The sequence below is a fragment of the Adelges cooleyi genome, unplaced genomic scaffold, assembly GCF_023614345.1.
Source record: "Adelges cooleyi isolate 19-005CV unplaced genomic scaffold, UGA_ACOO_1.1 ACOO_flye_CR_arks_rails_tigmint_CR_PRNA_108, whole genome shotgun sequence".
In the NCBI taxonomy this organism is placed as follows: Eukaryota; Metazoa; Arthropoda; class Insecta; order Hemiptera; family Adelgidae; genus Adelges; species Adelges cooleyi.
In genome coordinates, this window is record NW_026095761.1 from 8,134,012 (window position 1) to 8,154,367 (window position 20,356).

The 20,356-nt window shown below is 28.2% G+C and overlaps 1 protein-coding gene across 4 annotated transcripts; it reads left to right on the forward strand.

Moving 5' to 3' along the window:
- Positions 1 to 246: 246 nt before the first annotated feature.
- LOC126840013 (protein 4.1 homolog) lies at positions 247 to 19,919 on the forward strand. 4 transcript variants are annotated; one of them, XM_050575500.1, is made up of 17 exons: positions 247 to 389; positions 10,100 to 10,241; positions 10,312 to 10,459; positions 10,526 to 10,646; positions 10,719 to 10,898; positions 11,414 to 11,752; positions 11,822 to 11,994; positions 12,644 to 12,783; positions 12,953 to 13,051; positions 14,035 to 14,120; positions 14,191 to 14,389; positions 15,149 to 16,504; positions 16,578 to 16,691; positions 16,809 to 16,928; positions 17,158 to 17,274; positions 17,360 to 17,518; positions 17,579 to 19,919. In XM_050575500.1, exons 2-17 carry the CDS (start codon positions 10,110 to 10,112, stop codon positions 17,753 to 17,755), a joined length of 3,660 nt encoding a protein of 1,219 aa, XP_050431457.1. In that variant the 5' UTR covers positions 247 to 389; positions 10,100 to 10,109; the 3' UTR covers positions 17,756 to 19,919. The 4 variants fall into 4 exon arrangements, with proteins under 4 accessions (XP_050431457.1, XP_050431478.1, XP_050431471.1 ...); XM_050575509.1 differs by lacking the exon at positions 247 to 389 and adding an exon at positions 8,060 to 8,164; XM_050575521.1 differs by lacking the exon at positions 17,158 to 17,274.
- The last annotated feature ends 437 nt before the right edge of the window (positions 19,920 to 20,356 follow it).

Below are 20,356 nucleotides of genomic sequence, written 5' to 3' on the forward strand. Positions count from 1 at the left end.
CATTATAAACTATTTACTATTATGTCTGGGAAATGGAAATTAGAAGATTTCTGATTTGGAAGTTGGAACTAGAGGTATTGGGTATTTAGGCAATCTAGACGATGGTATGTTTTCTGGTGTTGATTTTCAGTTGGTGACACTGTGTAATCGGATAAATTCCCTTGGTTGTGCGCCGCCTGTTTGTTCCGTATTGACTGCTGTTGTTTGTGATTGGATTGTTTTCGGAAAATTGTTGTTTACGTTTAGTTTTTTTGTCCAGTTAGACCGTAGTGACTCATTGGGTTGTGTGTGTGTTTGTATAATAACAGACAACAGTATCAGCAAAATTCGTTTGCGCGCGGTTCAAGGGGTGTTGATTGTGGTAGTCACCGCTGAAATATATCTCCTAGGTAAGTGCTTTTTATATATATGCATATTTAATTTAATTAGAAATTATCCAACTTCTTGTAATTGTCAACCGCGGCCGCTAATGCTTCAAATTCCAATTTCCAATGCTGACGCGCACAAAATAGTTTTCATATTGGGCGTGTTAGTGGGCTACTATATAGAAACATATTTGTTTACATTTTTGTATTTGTGTATTAAAAAGTTAATTTTTTTGGCTCCCGAATCTTATTTTAATTGTTAAACGTACCAATATGAAAAACTTTTTTTTAATTTTATATATATTATTTAAAACGTAACATTTAAGAAGTAGGCCATATAGCCAATAGGGAAACTTACATATTTTTATTTTAGTAAGTAATAAATTATTTATATATTTAAGGTATATTTGTACCTTCCTTTAGATCTGGGTAAGCAAATACATAATAAACGTGTATCTTTATATTTTTAGAAATATTTCTTTGTATATAACTCTATTGAAAAGTATATTTATTTTTAAAAGTGAACTATTAAAAAATAGTGTTGTTTTGAAATAAACTGATGAACAATAATCTAATTACTCTTTATTTTTTTTTCCTAATACCATTTAAAAAACTGATAACTAAACGTGAGTGTGTGTATTCTGTTATTGACGGAGTGAAGTTAAATGGTAATTATATGCAGTCTTTTTTGTTTTCAAAACTTAAAATATTTTATTTCTTACTCAATACTCTGTAGTAAACTATATGGCTAATAATTAAGAAGACACTACCCAGGCCATTTCTAAGAAGTAAAGTATAAGCAGTTTTTAAAAAAATTGAAATTAGAGTTTGCATTATAATATATACTTAATAATACGGTAATGAAGATACTTTGTTAATTACCATTTTTTTTTGTCAGACTATTACAGTCATTTCTATAGGATAAATTACAATTTTTTTCCCATTGAAACTGCTTTGCGCAGGACTAATATGTGAGGCCAGTATTAACAGTAACTTTACCAAATTTTCACAATGTATAGAGAAGAACTTTATCCATGGGGTAGCGTTTTATTTTTTTCGATATGAGGCGCATAGAACACGAGGGGTATAAATGACATTTTTACAAAATCTTAGTTAAGTCCACAGCTAAATTACAAATTGTCCATTTTATATGGTAGTAAAGATTTATAAGAGAATTATTCATCATTTGCTTTGATCTGGTAGTAAATCACCTAACTCTTAAACGAAAACGCCATATGGATGTAAACTTTAAGCTTGATTTTCTTGAAATCAATAAAATGTCACTTATACCCCTTGTGTTCTAGGCGCCTCATATATATATATACTTAATATTTTTTATAAACAATTTAAAAAATGAAAAAATAATGAATATTTACGAATGAATAATTTTGATTGTGCGAAAGTTATCAAAAAACTAAAAATGCTACACCGTAGATAAAGTTCTTCTCCAACCATTGTAAAAATTGTATACGGCTACTCTAAATACCGCCCTCACATTCTTGTTCCCCGCAAACCCATTTTTCATGAATAAATTACGGAGGGGGGGGGCAGTGTCCTCTTAAAAACAAATTTATGACGTTCTAAACCCTAAACTATAGCTTTGTATTTTTTTGCAAGACTTATCTTTTAATTGCGTAGGTTGCTAATTTTGCTTTATACTTGTTTTGAGAAAGTGGGTACAGTGTAATTATTGTAAAAATTGGGATTGATGAAGATGTATGGCATGATTTTCATAACACTTAAAAAAAGACATATGTCCCAACTTGCACAAGCTCTACTCGTTTTTTTTGGTGTTGTGTTAAATTAATTAATTGTCAAGAAAAATGAACATATTCATGGGTATAACCGCACCCTGTGTGTGCATACCAAATTAAAAGTGAGACAATATGTTAATATACAAAGAAAACAAAGTTTTTTCTCAACTTGAACACGCGTTAAAATAATAAGGCTATAGTTCTATCAGAGAATTGCTTTATATTTTTTATTTTATAACTATGAGTAACATTAATTTAAAAATAAAACTGGTAGTCATTTCCTCAAAAAGAAAAAAATTAGTAAGGGTTTCAATTTGTAAATAGCCATTAAATTTATATATTAATTTGCAGAGGCTGATAATAATACATTTTTAAGATGGGTGTATTGTTTAATGGTACCTGTGTATTATATGGACTGATGGCCAGGGACTTTAAAATTAATATTAGCTAACTACGATGGAGAGTCTACCTAGGCGAAAAGTAGGCCAGATAGGAATCTGTTATTAGTCATAAGCCTACGATCCACAAGGTTTAACACATGGATAAAAGGTGTTTAGTCGTGAGGAAGGCAAGGGATATTTAGTAGAAAAATAACAAAAAATTTCAAAGTTTACAAATTTTGTGTAGTTTTTGATGTCCAAAAGTCTGCGAGTAATACTTCAAACGCGTTTCCGCTCACTACTCTCGATTACCATGCTAATTAGTGCTAATTTTTTTACTTTTATATCTTTCAACGTATTCTTTAATTTAGACTTGACTTACTTGAAATCTGTGACCTCCTAGACTGTAGCCTGCAAACCTAGGATATTTTTAGTTTAGCAAAGCAAAGCGATAGTGCCGAGCGAGTGAGTGCCAAAACACTCGGTGACCTGCCATCTTATAAGGGGTTTTTGTTTTACATTGTACAGGATTTATTTGGTCAAGAGCATTGATTATAATAGTAGTATCAAGAGTATTATAAAATCAATAGTCTAGACTTTAGAGCATATTTGGACATAATTGTATCCTATGACAACAAAGGCACCCACAGGGAGAGGTAGGGGGGACAACTCCTCCTAGCTTCTCTGCAAGCTAAAAAAATGTATATCCAATATCCAAATTTGTAATTTCTATTACAAATTCATAGGCGGCCCCCCCCCTGAATTTTTACCTGCGAGCGCCCTTGTATGACAACATTTCCGCCCCCTCTTATTTGCAACTTTAAGTTGTTGATTGTAGTCTACTAACCTGTTGTCAATATTGCCGCGTAATTAACAAAATGTCACTATCATTAGTTAGTCGGATTTATCGTAATATCGGCTATAAAATATAGAACCCGTATAATACATACCTGAATAGGACCCATTTAAATGTTCTAATTGGTTATCGTTTTATTTTACAACATAGAATTTTTATTTGGCCAATTAATTCAACAAGGTAATAACATAATGTGAAGAACTGGGTGACTTCTTTTTTGGTTAAGAGTGCTTGTGGTAAAGTGTAAATTAAATAAAATCTTTTCATTGTATCTTTCTAATCTCTAGACATTCACTGTTGTTGTTTTGTAAGCGTCATTAAGCACGTGTATTATTATTTATTTTTATGATTTCAGCTGATATGTCTGAAAAAAATTATTACCTATTCATCAGTTTAGCTTTATTAGTAAAAGAGACTACCCAGTACAAAGAAATCCCTAGTGTTTAAATTTAAATTTTTCGATTTATAATATTTAAGCTAAAACGCTCATTTTGTACTTTACACATAACTTAGTTTTTATATATATATATTTATATTTATATCGGATAGTTGAGGATTCTATTATGTACACTGCTAATCGCAGTGATGGCCGTTTTGACAAAACATTCTGACATGACTGATCACAATGCAGTCCACTACATTCCACGACTAGTTAGTTGGTTCTTAGAATCATAAATAAGCCACCGACAGATAAGAATCTTAAATTGCCATAAATAATATAATACTTTGACGTAATAATATTTATTTTAAATAGTGTGGCACCGTGGTCTGTGTCACATTGTAATGTGCTTTGTTTTTGTGCTGTAATATTTAAAGTTCCGAGTGTCATTTTTCTCCCAATAGCATATGTATTTGTATAACAGTTATGGTGCTTAATAAAAAACACCTAGATATGTAGGTATTGGCGGTTGGGTTGTGTTATTTTAAACATTACCTGTTGATTTCCAGTCACCGCTTGGAAATCTATTTTGTGTATTATCATTTATCAATGATTAGTAGTTAAAACATTCGATGACCTCACTGAGTGGGATGCCGGCCGGCAACGTGGTACAACTACGGATACACAAACAGTTACAACCACACGAAGAGTGTGCGTTTAAACGTTCGTTTAAAACAAGTTTTTTTTACATACTCATGACCTCTACTCCATTAAACGGCTTTCGTATATATTATCTTTAGGATACTCGATTTCACTTACTCGCCTCTCCTTTTATTTTACAATGTCTTAAAATTCTATTTATTTGCATCTATATATTTTAATTTTCAACACGTGGCAGGGTGGTAGACAGTACGATTTAAGCGTACATACAATGTTCATACATGATTTTAATAAATAATAACCTTGTGAGAACACGTGGGTCGACTATATTTAACCTATATATTTTAATAATTCATTGTTATTAATATTGACATCTCGTTCCATTTATATCAATTGTCCGTTATCCCACTGATGTGTGAATTTACAATCGCTGAGGACAAATAGAATGCATGAATAGAACGTATAGTTTTTAATTATTTTTTTTCCGTATAATAGAGGTAACAAAACCTTAATGTTCATTTATTATAATAAATACAAATTATTATTATTCCTCAAGGTTTTAACGTTTCAGTCAGAATTATTGTTACAACCCATAGGCAATAAATAAAATAACCGTACATTGTCACGCACCAATAAAACATGATAAACTGTGTACTTCGTTTAAGTTTTAGTGAATCCAAGTTATTTTTCCAAAGACTAACCGCAGTTATATTGCCACGGAATATACAACATACCTTGAAACGAAATGCATTTTGGGCGAATACTGAATAGTGAGATACCACTTACCAGTTACTATAATATAATTGAGTATAACTTATAGTAATTTTATTGTACCCGTAATGATAGAATTCAAGTTTTATCTGATTGCTCTTACGGAAGCTATATTTATCTGATCAAAAACGATAATACATTTTGACACACTCTATTTTCCTTTATAACATAACTACACTATATTATGTGTACATATAATATTATACATAAATAATATTCCTTTTTTAATTTGGGATGTAAAGCAAAATTCCAATTTTATGGCATACTAAATTATTAACTACCTCTAAAACGAAGCAAAAATGGAGTCGTTTAATTTAACTAGTAAATAGCTCGTGAAATATATTTTGACTGTATGAAAAAATAAAAAAAAGATTAAATATATTTAAGTATATATATTTCTATTGGTTTAGGGTTCTATTTTATACTAGTTGTATATAAAAAGGTTCAAAGGTACCTATTGTCACACACACAAACACTACAATATGAAATATTAAAGCGGTTATTGACTTGAAACACGTGCGTGAGCGCCACTCCTTTATTCTCTCTCATTTGTCCTCCGCGTACGTATATTGAACAAACTGCTAGTAAAAGGTAAAAATACAATAGGCAGTGAAATTTAATGACCGAAAACCTTGAGTATCTTTGGGATAAGTGGAATTTAGTATTTTGGCCGCAATAACATTACAGGTTTCTGGGCATCTGTAGCAATAGACCTTCCTTTTTTAATAATTTTCGAAGAATTTTTTAAAGTATAAGAAATAGACAATATTGAAGTATGGAATTTTTTTTTGTGATTTTTAGAGAAACAAATTATCTTGCCATCTGTTGATTTTTTTTGTAAACGAATAGTTTTTTATAATCAATTAAAAACAAGAATACGTATCTGCTAGTTGTATACAGATGTATTTTTTACTTAAAATATTTTTATATAGCTTCAAGTTTTCAGTGTCTGGTTTAAACACAAAATCTACTGCGGAATACATGTCACCCGCTTCTACATCGCACATATTTTTCTCGTGCAAGTCGTTCGTTTTATGCTCAATTACCACATAAAAAAAATCAATAAAAAAAAATTCAACAGTTTAATGCTTATTCGTTATAAGTGTAGGTACGTACATTTACTTTCAAATAGTAGTTTGTTAACAAAATATTTTTTTCATTATTTATATTTTGTCAAAATGAAATAGAGTCGAAGTCATACATGTATAAATAGATATTATATACGTTGTATCATAAAGTATAACGAAGTACGGTAGCTTACAAATGTCCATATTACCCATATAGGTAATACATAGGTAAGTGAGGATACAACTATAATACAAGAATTGTATAACTTATATTATGGAAATGGAGGGAAATGTTCGAGAAAAAAGCTTGAGAATAAGTAAGTCTAATACAAAACACTATGGTCTCTGAATATATTTTGAGTTAAGTGATGTGGAGGTTTTAGAGTGTAGAGAACCTATTATGTTTAGAAACCATCTAGTAAATGAAGTAGAAGAACTTAAGTGAGTTAAGAATTGAATGTTTTAATATATCAGGTGAAATATGGCAACAACTGTGAGTGTGACAAAATGGTACCTTTTATAGAGAAAAGAAAATTGTACATAACTTTTGCGAGGCCAGGAATGATTATTAGAAGTATTTATAAACATATATTTAATTGTATTAGATAAATGTAAGGAAACTGGAAGTAGCTAAAATAAGAATGTTAAGGTATACGTTTGTGATGACTAATCCGACGGACAGAATTTAAAATCAATACGTAAAAAACATTGATTAATAACGATTTTGTTACCAAACAATAGTATAAGTATTTAATTTTGGATTTGTGTCAATAACATAAAAAACTAATTTGAAATGGTATGGACAAACTGAAAGAAGAGACATGTGGATGGATTTAAGAAAGAGGCCGATATATCGAAAAAGCTGCGTATTTGGGAGTTTAGTATGCAATTTGTAAATCTTCTTTCCGGGGAATGGATAACAATAACTTGATAACGTAAATACGTATCTGGATCGCAGAAAATTTGGGTGAATTTTATAAAGATATAATCACGTTTGGATAGGATAAAGAAAGGTGAAGAAAAAAAGACACGCTGATGATTAATTTTGGTAGATTTGTTGTTTAAGGTGTCATGTAAATTCAGTTTTCAAAAACATTTAAAAATTAGAACTCTTTATTCACATAACATTTTATTTAACTTGCCGATTAGTTGGTTAGATATCGTAATCATTATCCGAAAAATGTATTTTTGATAAACGCTTTTAAACTTAATGTTTTAACTGCTTTGGTGATACTGGCTAACCGTAAATGAGCTCAGCTTCATCGATATTTTTCGGAATCGCTGAAATTTTGTAGGGAATATTTTATATGTAAAAGAAAACAAAAAATCAAAAATCTATTTTTTTTTTGTCATACCTGTCTAAAAGTAGTTTATGCTTACTAGATGAATAACAGTTTTTATTTTTAAGTTTTGAAAATTCGGACCAAAAATAGTTTTTATTAAATAATTTTTTTTTTATTTACAAACATAATATAAATTAAATCTATTAACGACATGTTAGTTCTGTTCATGCTGCTGCTCACTCCTTTCGAAAATGAAAAAAAAACCAAATATATGTATATGCATAGTAAAAATGTTTATTTAATACAGTATAAATTTAACCAATAAAAATTGTTCTTAAAATAGAAAAGTATTCAAATGACGTATCGTTACATTAATATAATATTTTTAGCTTTCCCGGTTTAAATTGCAGGTCATTTAACTTTCTTTTCATTAGCTTATTAAATATATAGGTCAGATAGAAGTTATAGTCGTGACAATTTTTGTTCATGATTCATATTTAATGAACGCTTGTCAACATTAAGTACTCTCAATTTAAGTCGTAACCTGGTAATAAAAAATGTAGTTAATATTGGCAACGAGAGCAGTTGAATCATAATGTGTTTGTTAATAATAAGTAACTTTATACTATAAAAGTACCTACATTTCGAAGTAAGTAAACGATTATATTTTTTAATTTAATAAAATTAAGATAGGTACCTTAAATTAGTTTTGTTTTCACATAACTTTTAAGTATAATTTGAGCTGTATCTTTAAAATATCTTTGAAAGTGTTTTCTTTGAACCAAATTTTTATCGTGAATCTAAGATCCGAATTTTGTACCATTAAATTTAAAACTTGTAATCTCGTAAATTACCTAACTAATTTAGAATTATTAAAATATATAAGGTCATAAATGGTGTCCCAAAACAAAGATTCAACAAAAGAAATTACTAGTGAATATTTTTAAGGTTTTTTTTTTTTAAATTAATTTATTCTCAATATTGCTATAAACATCACGGTTTTTATTTTATCACGAAAATAACAGACTAAAAAAACTGTTGCGTGTTACATAGCAATTTATAACAATATAAGGGCTGTATTAATATGTACCTTATCAAAATTACTAATTTTAGAAATTCCTTGAATGTCCATTTTAATGTCCATTATTAACATTATTTTTTATATATTTTAATATTACCGGGAGGGTTAAACAAGATCAAACTTTTTATTGCATTCATAAATTATACTGCACTTGGTTTAACAGCTGTATACACGTGTCACGTTGATGTATTTACAAGTTATATTTGCAATTATTTTATTATAATAATTTGGATAATTGAATAATATAGCATGCTATATGATGGTGACACTTATTTGATAATAATTGTAATTATCGCTTGATACTTTTTACTCATAATCCCATCTATGAGCATAATATTAATTTCCTTAATTAGAAAATAGTAATTTTTTCATTAAGTGAAATAATTAATACCAGGGTTTCAAAAGTATTGTAAATTCTTGACATAATCATTCACATCATTCGTTCGAATTTAAATAATATCTTTTTGTTCCTAGATAAATAAATAAATTTGTTTCTTGAGGTGTAAGTTTTGGACAAATAAGATTCAGTTATTTTAAAACAAAAGTTTTATAAAACCCATCTAAGAAATAATAGGTAGATACTTAAATTATTTATCAATAATTATAAAAAGATTATTTTTTTTGACATTTTCATGTCTTTGCTCTGGCACATAACCGAAAAAAGCGTTACCAAAAAAGAAATGGGGTTAAAGATGTGGTTGGGGGTGGGAATTAGCCGGTACATTACTGAAAAAAAGTGTTACGCTGTTACGCGCCACAAGGTACCAAAAATCATTTGTTATGTCAACTACCAAGCGACGACGAAAGACAATTATCGGAAAGACCATTTCGGATCCATTTCAATTGTTAATCTGTTACGCTGTTATCTGATATGAGATAAGAGATATGTTGTACGTTCAACGTTCAAATTAGAACTAAATTATAAATTCAAAATATTTTAATTCTCTATGTTAAGTTACTTTTGGCCAGATAATAAACACTACAATTTTAGCCAGAAACTTGATTGTACATAATTTTTTAATCTCCTTGGCTTATGCTGTAACTGGAAGCTCCAAATTTTTTTTTTTTTTAATTATAATTCCACAACTAATCTAAATTTATTCGGTACTTCAACGAGACATGAAAATGCTCTTTCGTGGTTGCAGACTCGGCTGAAAAACTTTTTTTTATATATTTTGCTGTTGCACAAAAATAGTTGGGATGAAAGCGAAGGGGAAAAAGAAGATTTATTTGCTGTCAAAAAATTATATTTTATTTTAATGAAACTAATAGAAATATATTTTTCTACAGAAAGAATAACATTAATTGTGGGCGCCTAATATAAATATAATAATTATTATACATATTTATAACTAAGACAAATAAATTCTCCACAAGTTGAAATAAAAACTGTATACATTTTTTAAGTACAATATGGTTTAATTTCTTTTTAATGTAATATGTTATGTATTATAGCCTATATGTCTAATATCTTTAACAATAAAGATATTATTTGTATTTCAGAAACATTAAAATGACTGTAATGGAGAACGAGTATTCTGATGGCAATGATACGCCATCAAAGAAGAAACAAAGTCGCAAAGGGAAAACTGCTTTAGCCCATATACTTTTATTAGATGGATCCTATTTAGATGTTCACATTGATGTAATTAAACATATATTTAATTTGATTTAAAATATTTGTAATGTTTAATTACAATTTTATACAATTTTAGAGAAAAGTTAAAGGTCAAGAACTGTTAGAAAAAATATGCGATCAGTTAAATCTCTTAGAACGTGATTATTTTGGGCTATCATATGAAGACAAACGCGATCCTCATAATTGGCTTGAAATGGATAAGCGCATAGGAAAATTCTTAAAAGGTAAGTAACTGATTAATATTAATAGTAATTTTGTGTGACAATCAAATGTGTTATTAATTATTATAGGAGAACCATGGTTGCTAAATTTTGAAATGAAATTCTACCCGCCTGATCCTAATCAACTTCAAGAAGATATCACTCGGTATCAATTATGTTTACAAATAAGAAATGATATCTTGAATGGAAAGTATGTATACTGAAATATACTTAATGTTTGTTATTTTACATTTTTACCATAAATATAATTTTTATTTTCTAGATTGCCTTGTTCTTTTGTTACTCATGCACTTTTGGGATCATATTTAGTGCAGTCTGAATTAGGAGATTTTGATATTGAAGAACATAAAAATAACACAGATTATTTAAAGGAGTTCAAATTTGCCCCAAATCAAACTCCAGAACTAGAAGAAAAAGTCATGGAGCTTCATAGGACTCACAAGTAAATAAAACTTGGTTTTTTAAATTAACTTATGAATACTCGCGTGGCATTTACACCACCTTTTTTGATAATAAGATGTCACGTTTATAAATATATGAATTTAGCTTGGTGGGACTGTCTGATATTAAGTGTATTTTCGTGGAGATACCAAAGCAAATGGTTTGCTGTAATCGTTTTGGTGATTGTTTTAATATCAAAACTTTTTACTGTTTAATAAAATGTTTGCTTCTATCAATAAACAGATACCTATGATAATCAAAAATAATTTTAGCGGTGACCAAACAATCCTTATCAATCTCAACATTATCAGCAGTAATCATGTTTGCTTTCGGTACCACCGTGAAAATACGCTTATAAAATATAGTTACAAAAAAATTACTGCAAAATTTTTCTATACAAGATTCTAAGTGATAAAAATGCTACCACGCGAGCTATGGTGTAAATTTCAAACATGCTAGCTCTCAAAGGTAAAATATAAATATTTTTTAAATTTATTTTTAACTTTATTTGTATAGGGGTCAAACACCAGCTGAAGCCGAATTAAATTATCTAAATAATGCAAAAAAGTTAGCAATGTATGGTGTTGACTTACATCCCGCCAAAGACTCTGAAGGTGTTGATATTATGTTAGGAGTATGCTCGTCGGGTCTATTAGTTCACAGAGATCGGTTACGCATTAATCGATTCGCTTGGCCTAAAATTCTAAAAATATCTTACAAACGTAATCATTTTTATATAAAAATCCGTCCGGGTGAATTTGAACAACAAGAAGCCACTGTTGGCTTCAAGTTACCAAATCATCGACTCGCTAAGAAACTGTGGAAGACGTGCGTTGAACATCACACATTCTTTAGGTAATTTGCATAAGTAATTATTGTTTGAACAAAATTTAAATAACTATTCAACAAATTGTTTAAAAATAGGTTGATGACACCTGAACCTACACAGAAACTTGGAGTTTTTCCACGTTTGGGATCCAGATTCCGTTATTCAGGCCGTACTCATTATGAGACTAAAAAAACTCCCATTGACAGACCTGCTCCAAAGTTTCAACGGAGTTTAAGTGGAAGGGCTTTAACATCTAGAAGCATGGATAGTAAGTAATATTAGTACAATGAAAAAAAGATCCCAGTACAGTAGTGTCAGGACATAGTGATTTAGGAGACATCAAAAGTCTTTAAGAGTTATTATAATTAATAGTAATACAAAAATAAAAACTAATGCAAATTGTGTTTATAATAGTGCTATTTGATTTTTTAAGTTTTCCTAGATAAAAAATCGTAACTTTTTTAATTTTTCAAAGTTTTAAAACTTTCTCTATAGTAAACATTTTAAACCCTTTTGTATGAAAGGGATAATGATATATAAACGGTTTTCGACAGAAGTGCTATATCTAAAGAACACTCAAAATCTAAGGAAGTTTTTTGACTATTTTTTAAAAAGTTATGGTCTACTGAATGTTTAGGTTGACAAATTGGTACATGTTTTATGTTTGTTCCTCTATTTCAAGTCTAATTCAAGGGTAATTTTATTTTTAGCCTTGTAAAGTACTTTTTGGGTTTGTTTTATTTTAAAGAATTGCTACATGAGAAACTGGTTTTTCGTGATTTAAAAATATATTGTTGATCTAGACACGAGGTTAAAAAACACTGTAGAAACAATACCTTTTCCTTTTAGCTTCACATTAAAGCTAAAAGTGATTTTAACAACTTTAAATCTCATCATGCTTTTTTATAAAATTTCAGCTTTAGGCGGTACTAGGCATTTGGGAGAAGATTTCGGTTTAGAACCTGAAGCTAAACGCCATACAATGTCTCGCATATTACCATCTAGCGAGAGCAATATTGGCAAAAATAAAAAACCAAACAAAAACGACAAGTCTAATGTAAGTTTTGGTTTTTTTTAAATAGATCGAGTACAAGCTTCACTTGTGTGGAGTACAAAATAATAGTTCACATGTTTTTAAAGAAAAAAAATCCTTTGAAGTTTTGTATACTTTTATACACTACATTATATATATCACTTAATTGCACATTTTGGGCACTTGTGTATAGCATAAAGAAATGGCAAGCGTTAGTTCTCGTGACAGCTCCATAACTGAGGAGGGAAATTATGAGATTGAAAGGAGCAGCTCTGAAACTCGTAAGCCAAAGGTACAATGGCTATTAAAGATATTTGCACTAATATTTTTTTTTTAAGTTGACCTTTAAATAACTATTTTTTTTTTTTTTTAATAAAGGTCGACTTTTGCACTCATTTTTAATAATACATATTAATGGACTAATACATATACTTATATATGGTTTATTTATGTACCACTAGGCAAAGTTTAATAGTTTATTTCACTGCGCCGCAATTTATAAAATAATTTTTTTAAATTTATAAGTGCATCAGTTTAAGTTTTTCAATTTTGATATAGGCATTTAAACATGGCATGTTAATACATTTTAGTACTAAGCTAAAAATCAATGCACAGCTGGCTAAATAGAAAATGTTTTTAGTTTGTTTAAATTAAAATGTATTAAAGATTCTAAAATAATATATGGTTTGAATCTGTTTGGTATTTTAATAGTATACGGGTGATTCACCAAATTACCATAGACCTTTATACTACTGGACAGGGCTTGACAACCATTTTACACTTTATAAAGTTAAAATCAAAAAAATATAAGGGAAAAAAATGTGTATATATTATCAGTTTTTTTTTTATTAGGAAAAGATTTTCGAATAACAAGTTTTGAATATTTTTTGTGTTATCAACAATTTTCTACTTTTTACCTAATTAATATTCCCTGCTTTTTATATTTGGAGAAACTTTCATACATTAACTAATTATTCTACACTATGTTTTGGCGAGTCATATTTTTAGTTTAATATTCTTGTTTCTAATATTGATTAATTACTAAACATTTAAAGATATGATTAGCCTCTTGCTAATTTATAATAAATAATTAAATCAGTTTTGCAAGGGTGTGTCATTTGTACAAAAATTAATTAAAGATTTATTGTCCAAGTTAAAAAATAACTTGTTGAATCATCCTGCGTACAATAAATAATTTTGACAAATAGTGTTAATAACTTATAAATGATATCTGTTTTTTAAAAAATAATAATTGTGTAATAATTATTTTTAAAGCCAATCGGAGGAATTGCTGTGTTACCAACTGGATCGTTCAGCTTTATGAAAAGAAGGAAAGACAAATCTGCATCAAATATTACCAAGTAAAAAATATATATTTATATTAGCTTATAATTTCATGTAAAACAGATTTATATATTGTTGATATTTTAGTGGTTTAAATCACGAAGGCGAAGAAGAAAAAGAAAATTTGGAAATGACACCACCTGTTAAAGCTACAAGCTTTGTAGCTAAAGAACGAGAAGCTTTATCGGCAAATGACACTAATACGAGCGTAGATATTTCAGGAATTGATTCACTAGAAAGCTCAAAAGCAGAGTCTACAAGAGAAACTGAAAAATCAAAGCTTAAGGTAATAATATAATGTAGTATTTTATTTGTTATTTATTTTTATTGGTTTTATAATATATATTTGATCAATATTTGTAATTAGATGTTGGCTTTAAGTATAAATTGGCCTGGTCAATTGTAGTTGATCTTTTGTCATTTAGTCCTAAAAGGCTATCATTTTTATAATATTTAATGGTGTTTTCAATGAGAAACATACATATTTTTTGGTCTAAAAACTCTTAATTTCATAATTGTTTTTTTAGTAAATCTTCTTAAATAAATAAATATTTATTTAATTTATGTGGCAAATACTAAAATTATTAAATACCATTTTGTATGAATATTATAGTAATGTTTAAGGGTTTTTTTTTTGTGGATTAATGTTCTATTTAATATTTTGCAAGTCATCATTTTCTCTATTTGGTCAACAACTAGCATAACAATTTCTTATTTACTCGGAACTGGTTTAAACTGCATGAATTTTTATTTTCAGTTGACCATTCTTTTAAATTAGGATTGGAAATAAAATAATTACAGTGTATAAATAATTAGTTAACATTATTCATTTAAAAGATAACTTGACAAAATGTTCCTCGATACAACTTTTTAACTAATTTGACAATATTCCTTTTTGTATTTTAATAGTTCTTTAATCAAAAAACAAAACGGTTAATTTATAATGAGCATGCTATTGTTATTCAATTTTTATATTAGTTGTTGAGAGTATTTTTATTTAAATCCATATATTTTTAGTGTAGACATTGTTTGTTTTTTTTCGTAGAGTCCTGGAGGTATTTTTAGCAGCTTTAGTTTGAAGTCTAAGAAATCTAAAGATAAACTGAAAGCTGCTGATACAAGCATAGATACTAGCGCTGAACCCGAATCACCTAAAGGTCTAGACAAGTTTAAACTAAAGACAAAAAAAGACTCAAAAAAACCAAAAAAAGATTCAAAGTCTAGTCTTAGATCCACCAACAGTACCACATCTAATCTGTCATCAAACGCAACATTTGCTGACCGTTCGATTGCCGAAACTACTGTAAATGTATCTGCTATTTCTACATCACCTAGTTTTACAAAAACGTATGACTACACAGAAGATGAACAAGGTGTTGCAAAAAAACGTAAGCCAGTGGGTGGGTTTACCTACGAAACCAATGTACAAAAATCAAAAGAAGGTTTGAACGAAATCCCAACGTCTCCCAGTAAAAAGGCACAAGGGCTAGCTTTTAATTATGCCCCAGGAGAAGGTAAAAAAGTTGCTGAAACTGCTGCTGAAAAACGTAGACATTTTTTGGAAAAGGCCACTAGTGGTGAAGGTATAAAAACACCAGGAGTTAATTATGTTCAATCGGCCGCTCGAGTAGAAGAAACCACCAAAAAAGATAATGATCTAAAAAAAGAAGCAGATACTGCAAAAGAATTTGGCACCAAGAAAGACATTGAAGAACCAGTAAAAGAATCAAAGAAGTTCAATTTTATTGAAACTAAAAAAGATTTAAAAAAAGAATTGGTTAATAAAAAGGATTTAAAGAAAGAATTGAACAATAAAAAAGATTTAAAGAAAGAATTGGATAATAAAAAAGATTTAAAGAAAGATTTGAACAATAAAAAAGATTCGAAGAAAGAATTGGCCAGTAAAAAAGAATCAAAAAAAGAATTAGGTATTAACAATGAAGAGAAAAAAGATGATATTACCGCTAAAAGTGATCCAGTTGGTGAAATAGAATTTACCAAAACATTGTTAGAAAAAAAAGTTGTCTCAGGAAAAACGGAAACAAAAATTGAAACTCAGAAAAAAAATATTGATTCTAAATCTGGTATCGGTCAGAAAAAATCCAAAGATCATCAAGGTAGTAAAGGTGTCTTAGAGAAAGCTATGGATAAGTTAAGCTCATTAAGCAAGAGCAAGTATGAACCGGATGTGAAAAAAGAAACAGCTGATTTTATTGAAAATGAAAAACAAAGTACAGAAGATGATTCTAAACCATTGGGAAGTGGAAATATTCCGCTTATTGTAAAAACTACAACTAAACAAACTATGATTAAAGACAAAGAAGGTGTTACTCAGAATATTGAAGAAAAAGTAGAAGATCTTAACTCTGGAGAGGTTACAGTATCGACCCAACAAAATAAGGTAAAATAGTAATAATATTAAATTTTTTTCTTTTCATTTTTGCATGGATTTTTGTTTTATGCTTTACGCTTAGGCTGAAAGCTTGGATATTTCGACCGGTAGGCCTCCATATGTAAAAGCAACTGCAGTAACTACTCGTACAGCTACAACACATCAGGATTTGGAAAAAAATTCTAAAACTAGCCAAGTACGTAGAACACAATATGTTTTGTAGTCTCATAAAATTGAGAAGTTAAGGCTTGGTTTTATTTTTTAGTGAAAACTATTTATAAATATTATTAGTTTATAAATTGATCATTTTTAGGTTGAAGAGAAAACAGTAGCCCATACAACGACGACAAGTGGGACTCGCCAAGAACAAAGAACTGTCACGCAAGAAGTTATATCTACATCTACAATCCTTGCCCCTGAATCAAAAAATGAGGTTGGTAATAATATTTGATAATGTTGGTGTGATTCAAATTTTATTGAAAGCTTTACATTTTTTTATTTTGAGAATAATCTTTAAAAGATAGATTGTGTTATTTATTTCATCAGTAACTGTTTTCACAATATTGTGAATTTAAAATATTGTAAAAATTTAATTTTATACTTTTTTTTATCGTGCATGAACAATTTTAATTTAATTTAAATTGTTGCATGAAATTATTTAGTTAAGTAGAGCTTCAAGTACTTCAAGCCTTAGCTCAAATGATTCTGGTACTCCGATCGATATTGAAGGACCTATTGATAATACAAACGGACTTGGGTATTATAATAAAAGTTTTCAGGTATTTTTTATTAGACCAGTACTACTATGAATATTTAAACTAAAGAGAACAAATTTAATAAAAATGGGGTTTTCTGGTATTTTAGAATGAGTATAAGGCCGAAAATGTGACAGCTAACTCGAGCACAGCTGAAGAACGACATAATATAAATATTACATCTGATGACAAGTCGTACACTTTATCGGGCGAGATAGTATCGTCACAAGCGATTTCAAGCAAAACGCGAACTGTTGAAACAGTAACTGTAAGTGAATTGGATTATATGATAAAATTTTGAGGCATTATTTCTATTTTTTCTTTTTAGTATAAAACAGAAAAAGATGGTGTTGTTGAAACAAGAGTGGAGCAAAAAATAACTATACAGAGTGATGGTGATCCAATAGATCACGACAAAGCATTAGCTGATGCTATACAAGAAGCTACTGCTATGAATCCTGATATGACTGTGGAAAAAATTGAAATACAACAACAACAGCAATAATATTTGACAAATATTCAACTACCTTTCTTTAAAACAAATTAAAATTCCTACCAAATATTTCTTAGATAAATCGAAAAAACCAAACATTCCATTTATACTATTAAAGCTTTTCTTTTTATTGTTATAAATTAAAAGTTGCTATTACTTTAATAATTATAATTTTGTTTTAATGGAACATTGTCCCATATGTTAAGGACAAATCAATTTTATTTTATTGTTTTTATTTGTTTACTGTATTACTATTTTTTTTTTATAGTAATAATAACTATAAAATTACTATAGTATACTTCTATATTGATTCCATCCAAATGTTGTATGTAAGTTATATTTTACATATATAATAATAATAACAATAAGAAGATTATTAAAAAATAAAGATAATTTATATGTTGTTACAAAACTAAATTCTATTAGATAATATTATTTACTATTAATAATAAATTATTACCAAAATGTTATGTATAAATTAAAAAAAATATAATTATTAAACATTTTCGTGTAAATGTAAAAGATTAATTAATGTTGTTCTGTTCGACTCTGATTAAGAGTACAACAACTTAAGTACTGTCCTTCTGATATCAATCTAAACTATAGCGCTTTTTTAGTTCCTTGTGAAACCAATTATGTGTGAAAGATCTTTTAAACCCTTATAAAAAAATAAAATTGAAACTCGTTATTTTGTAACCATTTTCTCTAATAATATTATGTAAAAAGTATTAGAAAGCATTCCTTATCGGTAAAAAATTTGACCAATTATTAAAAATAAAATATTTTTATACTTTGAATATAATTTTAAAGCATTAGTAAAATTTGTTTTTTTTTTACATTTAAAATTAAATCTTATTATTATTATTATTTATTATTATTAAGATAACTATTTTGAACCACCTTTTTTAAGATTAATGTAAATATGTTATTTCCAAATAACACTATTAAAATCAATGATTTATTGTGCAGCTGATGATTCATGTAGTTACACTATATATTATTATGTTACAATATTATTATCACTTTTTTATTTAATTTGTAAAGCATAATATAATTATATTTATTTTTTTGTTAATTAAATTAATGGTATTTTGTCCGTCTAAAGTCTGTGCTATGGAAAGAGAAATTATAAATGGCATCTTTGTGTTTACCAGCATGTTTATGTAATGTGGGTCATAAATTCGTAAGTGTTGGGTATAAAATATTGTTTTTGATTTTGTTACAACTTGTGTAAGTTCAACATGTTAATAGTTCATAATATGGTTGTTATTTTATCATATCATTAATGTCAATTTTTATTTTTTTAATATGTGCATAATTTTTTTTTATTAACAATTATTTCACTTTTATTTTATACTTTTTCATTTTGAATACAAACCTTTGTTTAATTTATTATTGTAACTGTATAGTTAAACAATTTTCAAATAATTACATTCAAGTATACTAGATTCAATAGCTTAATGAATTTAATTACCATGTGATATATTGTTTTCTATTAAAAATGTTTATTTCAAGAGACGAATATTAAGCAATTTAAAAATGCTCTAAAACGTATAATATAAGATTTTATAAAAAAAAAAAATACTAAATTCAGAGGACGTCACACTACCAATATATTAAGGAGTAAAGTATAGGAATTTTTTTTTTTTTATTTGTAGCTTAAATTATAGTGTATATAATGTTTTAATGAAGTTATGATAATTTTTTATTGGTTATTTTTTTGTCAAGCTATTATAGTAATTTTTATAGGATAAATTACAATATTGTTTCATTAAAACTGCTTTGCGCTGGAAAAACTTTAGCAGTTATTTGCTAAATTTTATAATACATAGAAGAAAACTTTATCTGTGTCATATCATTTTTATATTAATACTCACTAATTGAAAAAAAATGTACTTATATATAAAAAATTTGAATAATGTTTACGCTAACAAAAAAACTTAAAACGCTTCGTCTCGAGTAAAGTTCTTTTCTGTGTATTGTAAAAGTTTGTTGTACAATCTGAGAAATATTGTTCCCCACTTGACGAGTCTTACAACTGAAATACTGGTGTTGTGGCTTCCTCTTAATAAGATAACAAATCTTTATCTATAAATATAATATTATCTTGTTTCTTAAGATAGAATATATTATGTTTGATATAAACCACCTAATACAAATAATTTATTATTATTTACATTGTGTTTTGTTATTTGCAGCTTCAATGGTAAACGGAGAAGGTTTTGGTTTGCAATGATGTGTTTATAATTTTTTTGTGTGTGTATCCATATTTTTTCTGACTTCCAAATTTATTTTTCAGATAGCATGTTTATAGATGACAAATCTTACTTATAAAAGTAAAATAAAAAATTACCATTTCTCCTTTAAATTCTATAAAAAAAACACCCCTAGTGTACACATTTTACATTGTAACCCGTTACCTACCCGACCCCACTGTAATGGCTTTTTTTCATAGTGTACCTTAGTCTCAATATATCTATTGTGCTGTATGCAAACTTTATTAAGCTTTAAGGTAATAAAGAAACAACCCTAATGACTGACCAGACCCATACCTGCATGATCAGTATTGTGTGTGGTGGGAACGGCAATGTCTTTACAGTGTTGCAGAAATCG